Raw genomic sequence first — 18929 nt, 5'->3', positions numbered from 1 at the left:
GGCACCAAGCTGAGGAGGCCTATGCAGCCACATAAAAAGGTCACATGTAGGTGTTCACATGCAACTGCCCTAGCTGAGGTCCCAGCCAACAGCATCAACCACCCAATTTGTGATGGAGCCTTCAGTTGTGTTGTCTGATAGAAACATGCGAACCATACATGTAGCCCACATATGTAAATGGAAATTTTCTAGTAGTCACATTAAAATTCAATTTTAATACATTTAGTTTAACCTATCTAAAATACAGTCAATATAAAAAACATTAAAATAGTTTAGTTTCTTTTTTTATACAAAGTCTTCGAAATCTGATGCACATTTTATACTTACAGTCCTATTTTCAATCAACACACTAGTCTCCATTCAGACTGGCCTCACTTCAACTGCTCAGTAGCCACCTGTGGCTACCATAGTGTGGCCACTTCAGATGACTCCACTGACCAACTGTCGATTCCAACCTCGAATTTTCCCAACTGAAATCCCAGACATCATGGGGTTACAAAGCTGTTCCTGCTGTGCCCTTTCAGAATCCTTGACTCACAAAATCTGTGAGCATAAATACTGGCAGCTAAGTGTGTGATGGTTTATTATACATCTGTAGTAACTGGGATGCTAGCCTATGAGAGTTTTGTAACTTATTTAAACATTTCCCTACTTAGATGTTTCTCCCACATCTTTCCAGGATATTAGTGTAACCAATGGTGATGAGCAATACAAGTTCTGTAAGTTAGTCAAATTATTTCCTTAAATGTTTGAGGGTGGCATTTCTGGGTCAATGAGAACATACATTTAGATTTACATTCATGTTGCCAAACTGTTATCCAAAGTAGCTTAACCAGTTCTTACTAACAATCATCTGTGTGTGTGCAACTGTGTTTCTTTTGATTAAATCTGGCCCTTTTCAGTCGAGTTGAATACTTAGATATTTTCTATTTCATAACATTCTTCAAGTTTGCTTTATTTCTTTTACATTTTGAACTATATCTGTGATATAGTTTTATCATAAAATATTCAGGTAATGCATTGACTACACAAAAGAAGTACTATACTATTATTCTTTACTTTGGATCTTTTTCAACTTAATGTTATAAACAGCTTTCCCTGTCAGCTCATAAAAGTCTAACTCACCAAATGTTAATTAATTAAAGGACTGTCTTTTAATTAAATGTTGAGTGACTACATGGTAGTCCAAAGACTGCATGTATCTTAATTTAAACATTCCCCTGATGACAGACATTACAGTGACTCCAGCTCTTCATTACTACAACACTGTACTTTTTAATTAGATTTTAAATATAAATGGTAGGTCAAAGGGTCAAAGTTCGTAGGCATAATTTATATTTCTTTTTCTGATAATTGTACATTCATATCCAAGACCACTTCTCCACTGGAATTTTTATATTTATGTATTTTTAAGGACTCTCTAGATATTCTAAGTGTTATCTGTTAAATATGATGATGGTAATATTTTCTCCAAGTCCAGCGCTTTGTATTTTAATACTGAGAAGCCTCTAGCTGCTAAAAGCTTTTAGTTTCTGTGTGGCATTTGTCTTATTTTTATGATTTCTGAGTTTTCTCATATTGGAAGATAACTACACTAAGTTACAGAAGACACATGAATGATGCTTGATTAAATATTTCATTTCAAAGAACACGGCCAAAGTCAAAATTTCACTTCATCATACCAATATAGGTTGAGTACCCCTCGTCTGAAATGCGTGAGATTAGAAGTATTTAGGATTTCAGACTTTTTTGGACTTTGCCATATTTGCACGCACAAAATAAGGAATCTTGAAGATACATTTTAACTGCAACCCATCACATAAGGTCTGTTGTGGAATTTTGTACCTGTTGGTGCTCAGAAAAGTTTTGGATTTTGGAGCACTTCAGATTTCAGATTTTCCGATTATGGATGCTCAACTTATTCTACATCCTCCTCAAAGATAACTGCTGTTAGCTGAGTGTGGTGGCACATGCCTGTAGCCCCAGCTACTCCAGAGACTGAAGTGGGAAGGTTGTTCAAGCTCGAGTTCAAAACTACAGTGAGCTATGATCACACGGCACTCCAGCCTGGGTGACAGAGTAAGAGCTAGCCTCTTAAAAAAAAAAAAAAAAAAAAGAGAGAGAGAGAGAGAGACAGAGAGAGATAACTGCTGTTAAGATTGGTCTTTATTTTTCCAGGTCTTTTTGAATGCATATAATATAGATTTCCTGCAACTTGCTTCTTTAACTTAACAAGGTATCATGGGTATATTTTTACTGTTGTATTTTTTTTACTTAGAGATGGAGTCTTGCTATGTTGCCCAGGCTGGGGTGCAGTGGCTATTCACACGCACAATCATAGTGCATTACAGACTCAAACTCCTGGGCTTAAGCAATCCTCCTGTCTCAGCCTCCCAAGCAACTGGAACTACAGGCATATGCCACCAGGCCTGGCTTTGTACAGTATTTACAGCTCCACCTCATTCTTTTCAATTAGCACGCAGTATGCTATAACTACTTCCGTACTGACATACATTTAGCTTATTCAAATATTTCACTAGTACAAACCTCACAATGAATATCCTCACAAGTGAGACGTTCTCTCAGAAGTACACAGAGTATTTCTGTTAAATGCATAATTTATTTAATGTCTCCTCTATGACGGTCAGAAGGAATAAACTACTCTGCACAATTTGCCACACTAACTACATTTCATGGCTTTCTTTGTTATGAATTTTCTTATGTTGTTTAAGGGCTGAACTTTGGGGAAAAGCTTTCCCACATTCATTACATTTATAAGGTTTTTCCCCAGTATGGAGTCTCTGATGTTCAACAAGGCCTGAGCTGTGCCGAAAGGCTTTCCCACATTTCTTACAGTGATAGGGTTTTTCTCCAGTATGAATTCTCTGATGTCCAGTAAGGGTTGAGCTCTTTGTAAAGGCCTTCCCACAGTCACGACACTGATAGGGTTTATTTCCACTATGAGTTTTCTGATGACCAGCAAAGGATGAGCTATACCTGAAAGATTTTCCACATTTACTGCAGTGATAGGGTTTCTCTCCAGTATGCATTCTTTGGTGACTAATAAGAGTTGAGCTCTTCCTAAAGGCTTTTCCACATTCATTACACTGATATGGCTTCTCACCAGTATGGATTTTCTGATGTTCCAACACAGTTGAGTTATCCCTGAAAGCTCTTCCACACTCGTTACATTTAAAAGGCTTCTCTCCACTGTGTATTCTTTCATGACGAGTAAGGGCTGCATTCTGAGCGAAGGCTTTCCCACAGTCATTACATTTGTAGGGTTTCTGGCCAGTATGAATTCTCTGATGACTTAAAAGGATTGAGTTCTTTCTGAAAGTTTTTCCACATTCAATGCATTTGTGGGGTTTCTCCCTAGAATGAATTCTCTGATGGTGGATAAACGTTGAGTGCTTCTTCAGGAACTTCCCACATTCAACACATCTATAAGGCTGTTTGCCTGCATGAACCTTATGGTGATTTAAAAGGGATGAACTGTTCATAAAGGCGATGCCACATTCTTTACACTTATGTGGTTTCTCACTGGTATGATTTCTCTGGTGGCTAATGAAGGATGAATTGTATTTGAAGACTTTCCCACACTCCTTGCACTTATAGTTCTTCTCTGTGGAGCTTCTGCCCTCCCAGTCCAGGCCTTTTTCCATCATGACACTTTTCCTTCGCTCTCCCACAACAGATCCTGCAGAAGTGCTTTGCTTTAGGGCTGACATCTTTGTTTCAAACCAGTAATCCTGGACTGAAAGAAAATTTTAAAAATTCAAACGTTCTCTATGTCGAAATGCTAAAAGTGAGAGTTGTGCAAGGACTTGAATAATGTTCTATGCTACATAACTAAAGGTTAGGAAAAATTATTAATGTGTCCCATTTGTGATTCTTGCTGAGAAAAGATGGCCAGGCTAAGGGCAGGAGAAGTATGATTTTAAAGAAAAGAAAAGAATCTGTACTATAAACATCGCATTTAAAGAATGCAATGGGCACCTAAGAAGTTGCAAAGTTAGGAAGACAACACAGGAAACAGCTAAAAAAGAAAAAAGACAATGTCAGAATAAATACAAAATTGAGGAGAAAGACCAGAGTCACAAAGAAAGCTATAATTACTACTAGGACAGATTTCTGCAGGTGGTATATTTGAGAACATTATGCTGTCACCAAGAACTTGAGAAAAATATTTCTCTGTGAGGATTTAACAGTGAACCAATATTCAATTGCTCAGAAGAAAAAAGAAAATAGAAAAATATTCAAGGAACAAAAATAGTTCTCAGGACAATAAGATTTTACTATAAACTAAATTTTTAACATATCTAAAAAACAACATACCTATGCCAGGCACGGTGGCTCATGCCTGTAATCCCAGCACTTTGGGAGACCGAGGCGGGTGGATTACTTGAGGTCAGGAGTTCAAGACCAGCCTGGCCAGCGTGGCGAAACCCTGTCTCTACTAAAAATGCAAAAATTAGCCTGGTGGCACATGCCTTTAATCCCAGCTACTCGGGAGGCTGAGGCAGGAGAATAGCTTGAACCTGGAGGCAGAAGTTGCAGTGAGCTGAGATAGTGCCACTGCACTCCAGCCTGGGTGACAGAGCAAGACTTTGTCTCAAAAAAAAAAAAAAGAAAAAAGAAAAAACCACACACAATCAATGGGTATACTATGTGAATTTTCTCTAGCTTTTTACAAAGTACAGACACAAGACCCCAGACAGACAGAGCAAAATGATTCAGATAAAAACATTCTGAAAAACTAATAGAGACAAACTTGTAGTAAAATTAACAATCACCAACCAATTGTTTCACTAAATGCACTTTTCTTACAAACATAAGTTGTATCTATCTATACCTAAAGATATATACACATACATATATTTATATGTATTTATACTTAGTAGTCTAGGGAGAAATTCCATACAACAGATATTAGAGCTAAGACTTATCTTTTCAAGGAAATGCAAGTTGAAGGTGAAGCCCAGTCAGAAACAGCCCCGATTCTTCCAATGGTCTTTGATGGGATATGTGTTTAATGTATTATGATCAAACTAGAGAATATTTCAAGATACTGATTGTCAAGCTGGCAACGTGAAGACACATATGGGTACTTGTTCTATGACAAAGGTGGTCTTGCAAAGCAGTGAGGAAGAGGAGGCTCTGCATTAGCACATTTCAGGAGAAAAAAATAAATATAAACCCTACCTCATATGATGCACAAAAATCCATTCCAAGAGGATGGTAAATGCAAACAAAAAAAAACAAATAATAAAGCTTCTAGAAATTAACACAGAAGAATATCTTTGTGATCTTGGGAAAAGAAAAAATATTAAAATCACAAAAATAATAAATGTTAATAAATAATTGTTAATAATATATAATTTAAAATAAGCATTTTAAATAAAGCATGACACAAAAAAGCACTGACAAAGAAGAAAGAGATAGATCAACTGGAAGAACTCGGCTGGGCACGGTGGCTCATGCCTATAATCCCAGCACTTTGGGAGGCTGAGGCAGGAGGATGGCTTGAGGCCAGGAAGTCCAGACCCACCTGGGCAACTTAGCAAGTCTCCATCTCTACAAAAAAAAAAACATGTTTTTAATTAGCTGAGCCTGGTGGCATGTGTCTGTAGTCCCAGCTATTCAGGAAGCTGAGACAGGATTGTTTGAGCCCCGAAAAAGGAATAACTGCTATTCATCAAGATCATTAACAGTCAGTAACAATACAGAGAGGGATGGTACAATACATGTAATCAGTAACAGGTTCTTGAAATAGCTACCCAATCAAGATGCTCTATAAGGACCAATAAATACTCTAAAAGGTCTTTTTTTTTTTTTTTTTTTTTTTTTTTTGACATGGAGTCTCACTCTGTCACCCAGGCTGGAGTGCAGTGGCACAATCTCGGCTCACCGCAACCTCCACTTCCCAGGTTCAAGCAATTCTCCTGTCTTAGCTCCCCAAGTAGCTGGGACTACAGGCACGTGTCACCACACCCAGCTAATTTTTTGTATTTTTAGTAGAGACAGGGCTTCACCATGTTGGCCAGGCTGGTCTCGAACTCCTGACCTCAGGTGATCTGCCCACCTCAGCCTCCCAAAGTGCTGGGATTACAGGCATGAAGCACTGTGCCCAGCCCTAAAATGTCTTTAACCTCATTAGATATAGAGACATGGATATGAAAACCACAATGAGGCACACTGCACATCCACCAGAATGACTAACTTCACAAGACTGACCACAGGAAGTGCTAGCCAGGACACGGGACAAGGAGTGCTCTCACACACTGATGAAGGAGTATAACTGGGTACAAAACTCTGGAAGATTATTTGACATTATATACTAAAGCTGAATACATGCCCAACAGAAATGTAGCCACATAGGAACCAAAAAAAAATTTATAAGAATGTTTACAGCACTTCTAATAGCCAAAAGCTGGAAAATGGCATATATGCATCTGAATATAAGACAGAAACTGAGGTAGAGTCACACAATGAGACATTCTACAGCAGTGATTTTCCAAGCATGGGCTACAGCCCCGCGGCACCAGCATCAGCATGCCTGAGAACCTGCTGAATAAAGAACTCTGCAGGGGGCCCCACAACTGTACTGCAGCATGCATTCTGAGGCACGCTAGAGTTTTCAGAAGCATGGATCCACAGCAAAGAAATAAATAAAAATGAATGAATTTGAAAAAATGTTATGCATAAGCCAGACAAAAAATTATATGTACTATATGATTCCATTCACATAAAGTTAAAAACAGGCAAAAATAAACTATAGCATTAGTTCAAGGGGAGGAGAATGGGTAATAATTGGGAGGAATTATGATGTGATTTACTCAGGTATTGCCAAAGTTCTATTTTTTAACCTAAGTTTTAGTTACATGGGTATTGAGTTTTAAAATACTAATTTGGGCTGTACACATATTTTATCAGCTTTTCTAAATATGTGTTAATTTTTTTAAAGGCTTTAAGAAAGAAAAGGAGAGTCTAGCTTATAAATATCTTAGTACTTCAATCACAGAAATCAAAACACAAATTGCAAAATAACTAAAAAATAATGACAACTCTACATATTGTAACCTACTGAATATAACTAAAACATTACATAGACAAAGTTTAAGGCTTTAAATATTTACATTACATCAATAAGAAAGAAGAAAAATCAATTAATGAATAACTAAAATGTTTAGGAAAAAGTAAATAAACCCAAGGAAAGCAAAAGGGAAAAGGAACTTAAGACTCAAAACACAGAAAACAGTAACACTAATAAATACACCCAAATGCTCTTCTTCAAAAAAATAAAACAGAGCTAATAAAGGGGAAGTAGGAAAACATAGGAAATGGGAAAAAGACAAAGTAAGAAATCAGGGAAAATAACCAAAGATGCAGAGGATATTACTAAAAGAGTTATAAAAAGCTACTTTGTTTAACACAAATAACTTACAACCTTGAATTACTCCATACTTTTTAGGAAATCATAAATTACTAAAACTGTTTCCTAGAGAGAGAAAATCTATTTGGACAAGTCACTATTGACAACACTGTCAAAAAAATACCCCCAATTCCTCCCTTCTGCTCCCATCACAATAAATAAGCAAAAACGGGACAAAGGACCCAAACCTCTAGGGAACAGCTATCATGTGAGTTAAACTAGACTAAAGGATAAAAATATGAAAGACCAAAAAATGTTTTATGAAAGTATTACAAAATTAAAGTCAAAGCCCAATGAAAATGGGCAGATGAAAAAGAAAATGTAAATACATTTAAGTCTCTCTGCAAAAATTTAAATAAAGATTAGCAAACGGAATCATCTACTGTCATATTCAGAGAATGATATAATGTGTCATGGCCAAGATAATTGAGAATAAAATCTACCACAGAAACAGATCAAAATGGAAAAGACAGATATTTCCACATATCTTGAAAGAGCATTTAATAAAATTCAGCAATCATGCTTGATTTAAAAAACTAAAATTTCTTAACAAAACATACGAACGAAATACTTCCTTTAAATAACAATGTATGTGTATCCCAACTCAATAGCCAGCTTAAATGAGAAGCCCAGACACAATGCAAAGATGCAAAGATAAGCATATCCATCATTACCTTTGTTAATATAAAGTTGATATAAAACAAACTTTTAAAAAAAAAATCTGTGATATATATGATATACAATTAATTTCCTGAATGTATAAAGAAGCCTTCACATTGACAATTTTTATTGTCCAACAATCTAACAGTAAAATGGGCAAAGGACTGGAACAGGCAGTTCTCAGGAAAAATAAACACAAGGGTTGCCGAAAATGTTGAAACATGCTAAATCACGCTCCTGATAAGAAAAAGGCAAATTAAAATTACAATAAAATACTTTCACCTCTCAGACTGGCAAGGATCAAAGCATATAAGACACCGTTGACAAGCGATGATAAAAGTGGCACTCATATGTTGTCCTTAGGAGTATAAACATGTACTATCTCTATGAATAGTGGAAATACCCACCAAATTTGGTGGATTTTAAAATTTTAACCTTTAACAATTCTTATAGGAATTTATTCTACAGATTTACTTGTACACAAGAGAACTGATGTGTATGAGGATAACCACTGCAACACTGGTCAGAGTCATTAGTCCACTAAAGAGAACTGATTACATAAATTATAGGACATCCATAAAGTGGAACACTACGCAGGCATTAAAAAGAAAGATAAGCTGGCATGGTGGCGCACACCTGTAATCCCAGTACTTTGGGAAACTGAGGGAAGAGGACAGCTTGAGGCCACAAGTTCCAGACCAGCCTGGACAAAATAGTGAGATCTCATCTCTACAAAAACAAATTTAAGAATAAATACATAAATAAAATTAAAAATAATTAGCCAGGTGTGGTGGCATGTTCCTGTGGTCCCAGCTACTCAGGAGGCTGAGGCAGGAGGATCGCTTGAGCCCAGGAAGTCAAGGCTGCAGTGAGCCATGATCAAGCCACTGTACTTCAGTCTAGAAAACAGAGTGAGACTCTGTTTCCAAAAGAAAGAAAGAGAGGGACAGAGGAGAGAGAGAGAGAAGCTCTAAACAATATAGTTATGTCAAATGACTTCTAAGACATAAATGCCAAAGTAACAGGCAAAAGAGTGTGCTACCATATGCTTAAAGAATTCATGGATACTCTCACAAAGTACACATCACATACACAAATCTCCACAAGAAACTGATACAGGGATGCCTCTGGGGAGGGGAACTGAGTGATGAGAAAGGTATGTGAAGGAGACTGCATACCATTTGAACCATCTGAATGTGGTACCATAAGCATGTCTAACAACTAACAGAAAGGGAAATATATACACATACACACACAAAAAAAACCATAAAATACTGAATGGTTGTGAAGTCTTTGTAGAAAGATTTACTAGTCCTCTAAGCAGATGAAAGAAATATTAGGGGAAACATTGCTTGTTTTCATTACCTCTAAGGTTTAAACATTCTATTTCAAATAACAACCAAAATTAAAACAAAGAACAGAGAATAAAGACGACTGAGTGACTTTTGTTACTATATAAAGAATCTACACAAGAATTTACAGGGAAATGTTAAACATAGTAAGAATAGAAGGAATTACTTCAAAAGCATCCCACCCACAAACAACAAAAACCTAGGTTAAGCAAGACTCTGTATTACTGGTATTTTACATGAAATACAGTTATAAACATTCTCCTGAAGATGACAGAGGCAAAATGACAATTAGAGTTTTAGAAGAAGAAATACTGGCAGGATAAATATTTTAGGTGAGAGAAATATTCAGGCTTAGAGATTTAGAAAGGAACTATGGCACAGAGAAAGTGACATAGAGAAACATATACAAAGCATACACAGAAAAAAATGGGAGCCAAGTGCAAAGGACAGTAGAAAAGAGAAATAAAAGAAGATCCGTAAGAAAAGGAAATAAAATGCTTCCCCAACAATGTGTTCGCCAAAAATCGCAATTACCTGAGAGCTAGAAAATCATGCTTACATTTGGAATCTGCAACTACCACCGGGAAGTGGTATATAGTGAGTTAGCAAGCTTCCATGAGAGAGAACGGGTAAGGAATGGAAAATGAACAGTGGCCAGGCGTGGTGGCTCACACCTGTAATCCCAGCACATTGAGAGGCCAAAGTGGAAGGATCACTTGAGGCCAGGAGTTCGAGACCAGCTGTGACTAATATAGCGAGACTCCATCTCTACATAAAATAAAAATTTAAAAATTAGGCAAGCATGGTGGTGCACACCTGTAGTCCCAGCTACTCCTACTCAGGAGCCTGAGGTGGGAAGATGGCTTGAGTCCAGAGTTTGAGTTTGCAGTAAGCTATGATTACATTCCAGCCTGGGCAACAGGGCAAGACTCTGTCTCAAAAAATATAAAAGAAAGGAAATGGACCAGAAGTAGAAAGAAACGAAAGATAGCCTGGTGAATGCCTGGAAAGAGAGAGAGAAAAATCACATAAAGAGCTTGAGGATTTCAGAGGGCTGGGAGATGGCACAGATGGGCCTGAGGCCCTCAGGAAGGGAGCAGCCCTCCCAAGTACAGAAAGACTGGGGAGAAAAGCAGCCAGCCACTTGACAGGAGGATGACATCAAAAAAGGAAACTAGTGTCCTTCTGCACCGACAAGGCACTCAGAGATGAGCTTTCCACTCAGGAGCCCCCATACCGTTCCGTGTGCTCCGCTGCTGCTGGGATGTTTCCCACCCACTCACCTGCACGTGTGCCTGATGGAGCCTCTCGCACCTCCATCCAGGGCTCTGCCCCTTCCTCCAACTGAGTGATTAGTTTTGGTTTAGAAGAGAGAAGACCTGTTCATAAAGAAAAAGGATCTTAGAAGAAGAAAAAAAAAATGAATGAAAAGGAATGTGATGGTGGTTACAAGCACAAGCAGTCACTCCAGACCTCAGTGTCAACCTGAGCATCTGCAAGGAGCATGGACAGGTCAGAGAGGCCTCGAGGGTGGCACCCAGGATGTCCAACTCATGCAGTAAAGCAAATGAAGGGGGCAAAGTCAATTAGAAAACCAGGTCCTCCTGGAGGAAAAGAAACTCCTATTTTGGGAGGCAGATGAATCATGACACAGAAACGTTCCAGAACTGGGCTAGTTGGTACCACAAAGCTACCCATCTTAACTCTGTATGGCTCTGACCTTTCTTGAGGGGTGGAAGGGGCATAAACTCCAGCCTCTAAGCCCACACTTAAGAAAAACAAAACAAAAAGCACATCATTTAAGATTTTTTTCAATACCCCAAACCATTCACCCTGTGAAAACACAAAGTTGCCCAGCAGACCAATCTTGAGTCAAGGAGAAAGTCATCCTCACCCACAGACACCAGATTCCCATAGTTCTCCAGCATCACATCCCTGTACAGGGCCCGCTGAGCAGCATCCAGGTGTCTCCACTCAATCCGGGTAAAGGCCACAGCCACATCCCCAAATGTCAGCGGTCCCTGCAAAACCAAACCCAATTCTGGTCATCCAGGAACCCCTGAGGGAAGCATCCCAAGAGAAGGAAGCAAGGTGGTCAAAGCCAGCTTCTGACAGTTCCAATGGTGCTCATGGAAATGAACAAGTAAAAGCTGAGGGCTGGGGGGAGGTGTGACTCCTCTGTCAAGCCTGTTCTTCCTGCATGCCTGTCCTGCTTCCTCCTCCATGCCTGGCCTCTGCTCACCCCACCCTTCATGTCACCTCATCAAAAAGGTCTCTTTCTCCACCCCATCCTCTGCCACTCTGTCTCGAAACCCACTTCATTTTTCTTCACAGGATTTCTCACCACCTGGCAGGAGGTTTGCACTGACTGTAAGTATCCTCTCTAATGTGAGCTCCAGGGGGACAGTGTGGGTCACTGCTGCCTCCAGTCAAAAACACGGCCTGACACAAAAGTGTTCAGGCTTTGTTCCATCAACAAATGAATAGAAACTTTGAAAAGACATGGAAAGTGATTAGCTTTATCCGAAAATTTACAGGGAGTATGATCTAACTCTGGGGCAGAATATTTTTAAAAAAGAAAAAAAATTGCTTTTCATAACAGTAACAACTTACTAGGTACCAGCCACGGTGCTAAACCCTGAGATATATATCATCTCTCTAAATTTCTGCCATAACTATATAAAGTAAAATCTATTTTGTAGCTAAAGACACAAAGGTTCAGAGAGTTGGAAGAACTTGCTCAAGGTCCCAGGGCTGGTTGAAGGTACAGTATAAAAGGAAGCTATAAAAAGGAGGAATGAAACTAGAACAAATTGGAATGGTTATGAAATATTAAAAGAAAAAAAGAGTGGGCCTTAAAAATATGCAAAAGGTGTTTCAAATGAAATTACTTGACTTGTTAGAACAGTAGAAATGTAGCTAATCTTTAATTTTTAAAATTTTATTTACTTCTATAATAGATACTCAAATGTTTATCACTTCCTTTCAAAATACCAACTATATAATCAGTTTCTCAAAATCCTTCAAAACCTAGTTTTCTCCAGGATAAAGGTAAACTCCAGTCTGGGATTCCAGACCATGAATGTTTCCAACTTTCTCAGGCCAGTTTGTTCATGGTTCCGCCATAATGACTTCATTCAGGCAGCGCTTTCCCCTAGTATCCTCTGCGATTACGCATCTCATTTATATTCTTCAGGAAGAACTAAGGCGCCCACTACTCCACCCCTCCCACCCCACCACACACTGAAGGTCAAGATAGCAGTGCTATCACCCTGTGTCTTTATGGCCTCCGTCTTTATATGATAATGTGTATTTTTTTCATCATCTGCCAGGTTGCAAAGTACTTTTCTGTTTCTAGCACTCTAGAAAACATGGGTAGCAATAATCTATTTGGTGAATGACTACCTAATGGGTAGAGCGGACGGAAATACTGGGACCCATTCAGGATTGGTTCGGGTAGCTTGGCCCACACACAGGGAAGGGCATCGTCTGGGCAAGAGGCATAAGCCCCACCTCGCTGAAACACGTGGCTTCTCAAGAAATGGAAAAATCAAACTTGCCTGGATCTGGGCTCTTGGGGCCATCTGTCTCCTGAACTGTTCTCCCAGGCAAGGGCACAGAATCCTGCGTAAGTCAATCTGGGAAAGAAGAGAGGAAATATGAGGAAGTCCCTCCGTGCCCTAGCCTAGCTAGAATCTGCCCTCTGGACCAGGCCCCCGCCCGCCCGTTCCCTCCATGGGTGGGCAGACAGGTCCAGGTGGGTACGCTCGGGAAGAAAGGAAAGGGAACGGCTGCTGGGATCCGTCCTGGACTGCAGCCAGCTCCACGCCAAGCACTTTTGGCAGCACGGGGGGACGGCCTTGTCAGTGGCCCAATCTGTCTCCCAGGCGCAAGCCTGGAGCGCTCTGTGATGCACCAGTCTCGGGCGGTCGCTCCACATGGCTCAGCCACTGTGGGTAGGCCCTGCCCACCGCCGCCGTCCCCTCCCACACCGGCTCGCCCCCTCGACCCGCCCCTGGGAAAGGCGGGGAGCACCCGCCAGGGGCCCGAGGCTTCAGGGACCCAGCCTGGTGGCGGCCGCTGACAAACCAAACCTAGCCGGCAGGGCTGCGGAGCTGCACACCCAGAGAGACAGCGACCACGCCACACTGTCCAGACAGTAGCTACCAGCCAGCTGCTGGTGCAGCTCTCGCCCCATGCGGGGGCGGACCGGACCGGAAGCGGAAGTGGCTGCGGCCGCGGAGGCCTCTGGGAAACGTAGTCTGCGTCGCTCGGGAGTCTTAGGGGCTCCATCCGCAGAGCAGGTTGGCATCACCTGGGAATCTTTGAAAAGTGAAGGTGCGGGAAGTGGAGAGCGGCTGATAGCAATCGGGAGGTGGTACATTATAACTGACATGCAAAATCTGGTAGAAAAATTGGACAGGGCAGTGGGCTGCCTAGAGGCAGTATCCCATACCTCTGACATGCACCGTGGGTATGGAGACAGTGCTTCAAAAGCAGGAACAGCTCCATATGCGCAGGCATTTGACTCGCTTGCCTGTCCTGTGGCAGAGTACTTGAAGATCAGTAAAGAGATTGGGGGAGACGTGCAGAAGGATGCGGAGATGGTCCACACAGGTTTGAAGTTGAAGTGAACTCTCTTGGTTACAGCTTCTCAATGTCAACCGCCGGCAGCTTTCCGATTTGTTGGCACCCATCTCAGAACAGATCAAAGAAGTGATAACCTTTCGGGAGAAGAACCGAAGCAGCAAGTTGTTTAATCACCTGTCAGCTGTCAGCAAAAGTATCCAGGCCCTGGGTTGGGTGGCTATGGCTCCCAATCCTGGCCCTTATGTGAAAGAAATGAATCATGCTGCAGTGTTTTATACAAACCGAGTCCTTAAAGAGTACAAAGATGTGGATAAGATGCATGTAGACTGGGTCAAAGCTTATTTAAGTATATGGACAGAGCTGTAGGCTTACATTAAGGAGTTCCATACCACCGGACTAGCCTGGAGCAAAACGGGGCCTGTGGCAAAAGAACTGAGTGGACTGCCATCTGGACCCTCTGCTGGATCAGATACTCCTCCCCCACCACCAGGCCCCCCTCCTCCACTAGTCTCTATCAGTTCAGGCTCAGATGAATCCACTTCCTTCTCAGCACTGTTTGCGCAGATTAATCAGGGGAAGAGCATCACACATGCCCTGAAACATGTATCTGATGACATGAAGACTCACAAGAACCCTACCCTGAAGGCTCAGAGTGGTCCAGTATGCAGTGTCCCCAAGCCATTCTCAGCACCTAAACCCCAAACCAGCCACAAAGAAAGAGCCAGCTGTACTTGAACTGGAGGGCAAGAAGCGGAGAGTGGAAAATCAGGAAAATGTTTCCAACCTGGTGATTGATGACACAGAGCTGAAATACACAGCTTACATATACAAGTGTGTCAACATGACATTGCAAATCAAGGGCAAAATTAACTCCATTACAGTAGATAACTGTAAGAAATTTGGTCTGGTATTCGATGATATAGTGGGCATTGTGGAGATAATCAACAGTAGGTGCCGAGACCAGCTTGGTCGGGGAGACCCTAACTCAGCGGTGCTAGAGGAATTAAAGACACACACACAGAAATATAAAGGTGTGAAGTGGGAAATCAGGGGTCTCACAGCCTTCAGAGCTGAAAGCCCCGAACAGAGATTTGCCCACATATTTATTAACAGCAAACCAGTCATTAGCATTGTTTCTACAGATATTAAATTAACTAAAAGTATCCCTTATGGGAAACGAAGGGATGGGCCGAATTAAAGGAATAGGTTAGGCTAGTTAACTGCAGCAGGAACACACTCTTAAAGACACAGATAACTCATGCTTTCGTTTGTGGCTTAAGAATGCCTTTAAGCTGTTTTCCGCCCCGGGCAGGCCAGGTGTTCCCTGCCCTCATTCCTGTAAACCCACAACCTTCCAGCATGGGCATTAGGGCCATTATGGACATATCACAGTGCTGCAGAGATTTTGTTTATGGCCAGTTTTGGGGCCAGTTTATGGCCAGATTTGGGGGGGGGCTTGCTCCCAACAAGTAGGGATGTCAAAATTTAGGTAATGAGTAAAGTGCCAACCATTTCAATCAACAAAACAGATGGCTGCCATGCTTACCTGAGCAAGAATTCTCTGGATTGTGAAATAGTGAGTGCCAAATCTTCTGAGATGAACGTCCTCATTCCTACAATAGGCAGTGACTTTAGTGAATTCCCAGTTCCTGAGCAGTTCAAGACCCTCTGGAATGGGCAGAAGTTCAGAAATTGCTGGATAAGCAAAGTGCCACTGGGTTCCTTGCCCTCCCTTCATACCATGGGATAAATTTGTATCAAGACAGTTCTTTTCTAGATTTCCTCTACCTTTCTGCTCTTAAAACTGCTTCTCTGCTCTGAGAAGCACAGCTACCTGCCTTCACTGAATTATACCTCAGGCTAAGATTTGCGGTGGGATAGCAGGTCAGGTGATCTTCTGTAGGAAGGTGTAGCTTTTCCATATTAGCTCAACCACGCCACCAGTCCATTCTTAAGGAACTGCCGACCAGGCTAAAATGATGCATTTTAGCTTTGAGTTTTGGAGGTTATTCTACCAACAAACAGTCCATTGGGAGGAAAACAGTCCAAGGAATTAACAGATCAGAATGTTCACACTGGTTAATCTTTTTCTAACGATGAGCATGAAGGTAGCAGAAGCTGGTGTGTTTCCAGCTGGTTCTTCTAACCAAACTAATTTTTCACTATTGACAAGTGAGGCAAGGGTTGCACTGGACTGAAGGCTGAGGCTTGGCCATCTAGCATTCCACGCAAAATGGTTTCCTATAAGCATTCCTTTTATTCACTATTCTATCCTAGGTCTGCCTCAACCATGAGATAGGAGAGTCTCCGATACTAGCTGCTACAGCAGTGCCCTTCATCCAGGGCAGTTAAAGAAGTATTGGACCTTTTCTTTCTCTGGGATACCTACCCAGCACCTTCCTACAGAGATTTTTTTTAAAAAGGAAAAACAACACACCATTCCAAGGAGTCTGGCACAGCTGAATCCTCCTTCCCTGCTAGGTGCCTGTCACCTGTCTTCACTGCCTCCTTTTCCTTGTCATGCTCACCAGCTTATGGCTTCTGTCCAAGCACCTGAACAGGGGACCAAAACCTCCACTGCAAGCTGCTTTTAGGTCTTGATTTATGTAAGAATCTTGCACAGCACTGCTAATGTAAATTTCAGTTTTTTCCCTCTAGGACAAACACTTACCAAAATATGCAACTTTTTTGGTGGGAAAAGAGATTGTCCTGTGATTTCTACCCATTTCCTGAGGCCTGTGGAAATAAAACTTTATGTACTTAAAGTTATACAGAAAATAGAATAAAATTAATACCAAAAAAAGAAAAAGAAAAGTGAAGGTGCCTAGGTCCCAGCTTCAGAGATTCTGAATTAATTGCCCTGAGTGTGGTCCTGGCATTGGGATTTTTAAAAGCCCCCAAGTGATTCTAATGTACTGCTTAGATTGACACCTGCCACCAGAAACTGATAAGCAAAATATGAGAGACGTATTTTATGTGACTTTGGATAGCTATTTGTTTCCAAATAATCCTGTTTTTATTTCATACAAATAAAAAACATGTTAGAAAAGTACATCATCTAGAACACTAAAAACATTATTTCCTCACCATTTGCTGACATAGAAAATGAAAGTAGGCTGAATCTGTTTTAACAAATGTATTATTTTCTAGGGAAAATATATGTTTCTATTTATTAACTCCAGGAATTAGAAAGCTAAGGGAGGAAAATGTATCTCTCTCATTCAATTAGGGCCTTTTTTTTTTTTTTTTTAAGAAAATTTCTCAGAATGGTTCATTCATTTACCAATTTACCAATGATTGACTGAAGTCCCACTGTGTGCCACTTACTTCTGGATGCTAAGGATAGAACAGCTGACAAGCATCTCTCCTAAAGTGGAGTCAGGCTCCTTTGCATCCTCCTTTCAACTATGCCTTGTCTCGGCCTGGTGAGCCGAGTTTTAGACAAGAATCCTACAAAGCCACTTTATCAAGAATCATGACCAGGCACGGTGGCTCATGCCTGTAATCCTAGCACTTTGGGAGGCTGAGGAGGGCGGATTGCCTGAGTTCAGTAGTTCGAGACCAGCCTGGGCAACACAGTGAAACTCCATCTCTTCTAAAATACAAAAGAAGTTAGCTGGGTGTGGTGGTGTGCACCTGTAGCTCCAGCTACTCGGGAGGCTGAGGCAGGAGAATTGCTTGAACCCGGGAGGTGGAGGTTGCAGTCAGCTGAGATCGCGCCACTCACTACATCGTAGATGACAGAGCGAGACTCTACAAAAAATAAAAGAATCCCACTTTTTCCATCCCGCTTTTTCCAGCAAGGGCACCTGAGGACCAGTCTTTCCTTACTTTGGGGGCTGGATCCAGAATCTGCATTTATTTATATATGGCTAACATTTGCTGAGTTCAGAGGACATGCAGAGCCCTTTACAAATACATCATTGCACTGAGTCCTCACCACCAAAGAAGGTACAATTATTATTCTCATTTTACAGATAAGGAAATTGGCTCAGAGAACATAACTTGTCTTTGGTCCCTCACCTAGTAAATGGCAGAGCTGGGTACCAACAGTCATTGTTGGATCCCAAAGCAAAGCTGCCCCCATTGGCTTTCCATCATTCCTCGACTGTCTGAACTCCTTGCCTAACCCGCAGCGCCCTCCACCCTTTCCTGCCTGCTTTGCCATCCTCACCTCTCCCTCTGCCAATCCTGCTCATGTGGCTCTGCCCCAGTGGCTTCCTTAGCCCCTTGCTTACTAAGCTTCATACCACCTAGGGAACTGGACCCATGCAGGAGCTGCCCTGGGCTCTTCCTTCAGCTTGCCTAACTTGGGCCCCAACTTTTGTCCTGGCCAACTCCTCCCCATCCTTCCTATCGGAACTAAAATATCGATTTCCCTTCTGCGGCCCAAGACTAAGAGATACCCTTTCTTAGTACACTCCACTGTAAGTGCTCCTGTGTGGGGCTTGGACAAAGTGTCAATTGCCAGTGGGCAGATGTAGGCAGAGCTTGCAGGAGTTACGTCAATCATTTGAAAAGAACGTTATTTACTGATAATACAGATTAAGGACTCAAAATGGGGGGTTGGGAGCAAGCCCCCGAAAATCTGGCCATAAACTGGCCCCAAAACTGGCCATAAACAAAATCTCTGCAGTGCTGTAACATGTTAATAGTGGCCCTAACGCCCACGCTAGGGGGTGGAAGGTTGTGGGTTTACGGGAATAAGGGCAAGAAACACCTGGCCCACCCAGGGCGGAAGACAGCTTAAAGGCATTCTTAAGCTACAAACAAAAGCATGAACGATCTGTGTCTTTATGAGTGTGTTCCTGCTGCAGTTAACTAGCCTAACCTATTCCTTTAATTCGGCCCATCCCTTCATTTCCCATAAGGGATACTTTTAGTTAATTTAA

General features: G+C 41.4%; 1 protein-coding gene and 1 pseudogene across 5 annotated transcripts; one reads left to right on the top strand and one right to left on the bottom strand.

Moving 5' to 3' along the window:
- Positions 1 to 197: 197 nt before the first annotated feature.
- ZNF485 (zinc finger protein 485) lies at positions 198 to 13656 on the bottom strand. Of its 5 annotated transcripts, none has more exons than XM_007962465.3 (5): positions 13571 to 13656; positions 13008 to 13085; positions 11342 to 11468; positions 10731 to 10826; positions 198 to 3757 (listed from the first exon to the last, which is right to left on the bottom strand). In XM_007962465.3, exons 1-5 carry the CDS (start codon positions 13643 to 13645, stop codon positions 2685 to 2687), a joined length of 1449 nt encoding a protein of 482 aa, XP_007960656.2. In that variant the 5' UTR covers positions 13646 to 13656; the 3' UTR covers positions 198 to 2684. The 5 variants fall into 5 exon arrangements, with proteins under 5 accessions (XP_007960656.2, XP_007960657.2, XP_007960659.1 ...); XM_007962466.3 differs by having other exon boundaries at positions 13537 to 13645; XM_007962468.3 differs by having other exon boundaries at positions 13542 to 13645.
- On the top strand, positions 13644 to 16244 carry LOC119619978 (adenylyl cyclase-associated protein 1-like; annotated as a pseudogene).
- Positions 16245 to 18929: the final 2685 nt, after the last annotated feature.

This window comes from Chlorocebus sabaeus, chromosome 9 (assembly GCF_047675955.1).
Source record: "Chlorocebus sabaeus isolate Y175 chromosome 9, mChlSab1.0.hap1, whole genome shotgun sequence".
NCBI classification, from domain to species: domain Eukaryota; kingdom Metazoa; phylum Chordata; class Mammalia; order Primates; family Cercopithecidae; genus Chlorocebus; species Chlorocebus sabaeus.
This window is presented reverse-complemented; position numbering and strand designations above follow the sequence as displayed.

Excerpts from the sequence above, each read along its gene's own strand:
- ZNF485 (XM_007962465.3), bottom strand. The coding sequence starts at position 13,645 with ATGGGGCGAGAGCTGCACCAGCAGCTGGCTGGTAGCTACTGTCTGGAC. Across the intron at positions 13,086-13,570 it reads CGTGGTCGCTGTCTCTCTGG|ATTGACTTACGCAGGATTCT; the intron begins GTGTGCAGCTCC and ends CTTCTTTCCCAG. Across the intron at positions 3,758-10,730 it reads TCCATCAGGCACACGTGCAG|TCCAGGATTACTGGTTTGAA; the intron begins GTGAGTGGGTGG and ends ATTTTCTTTCAG.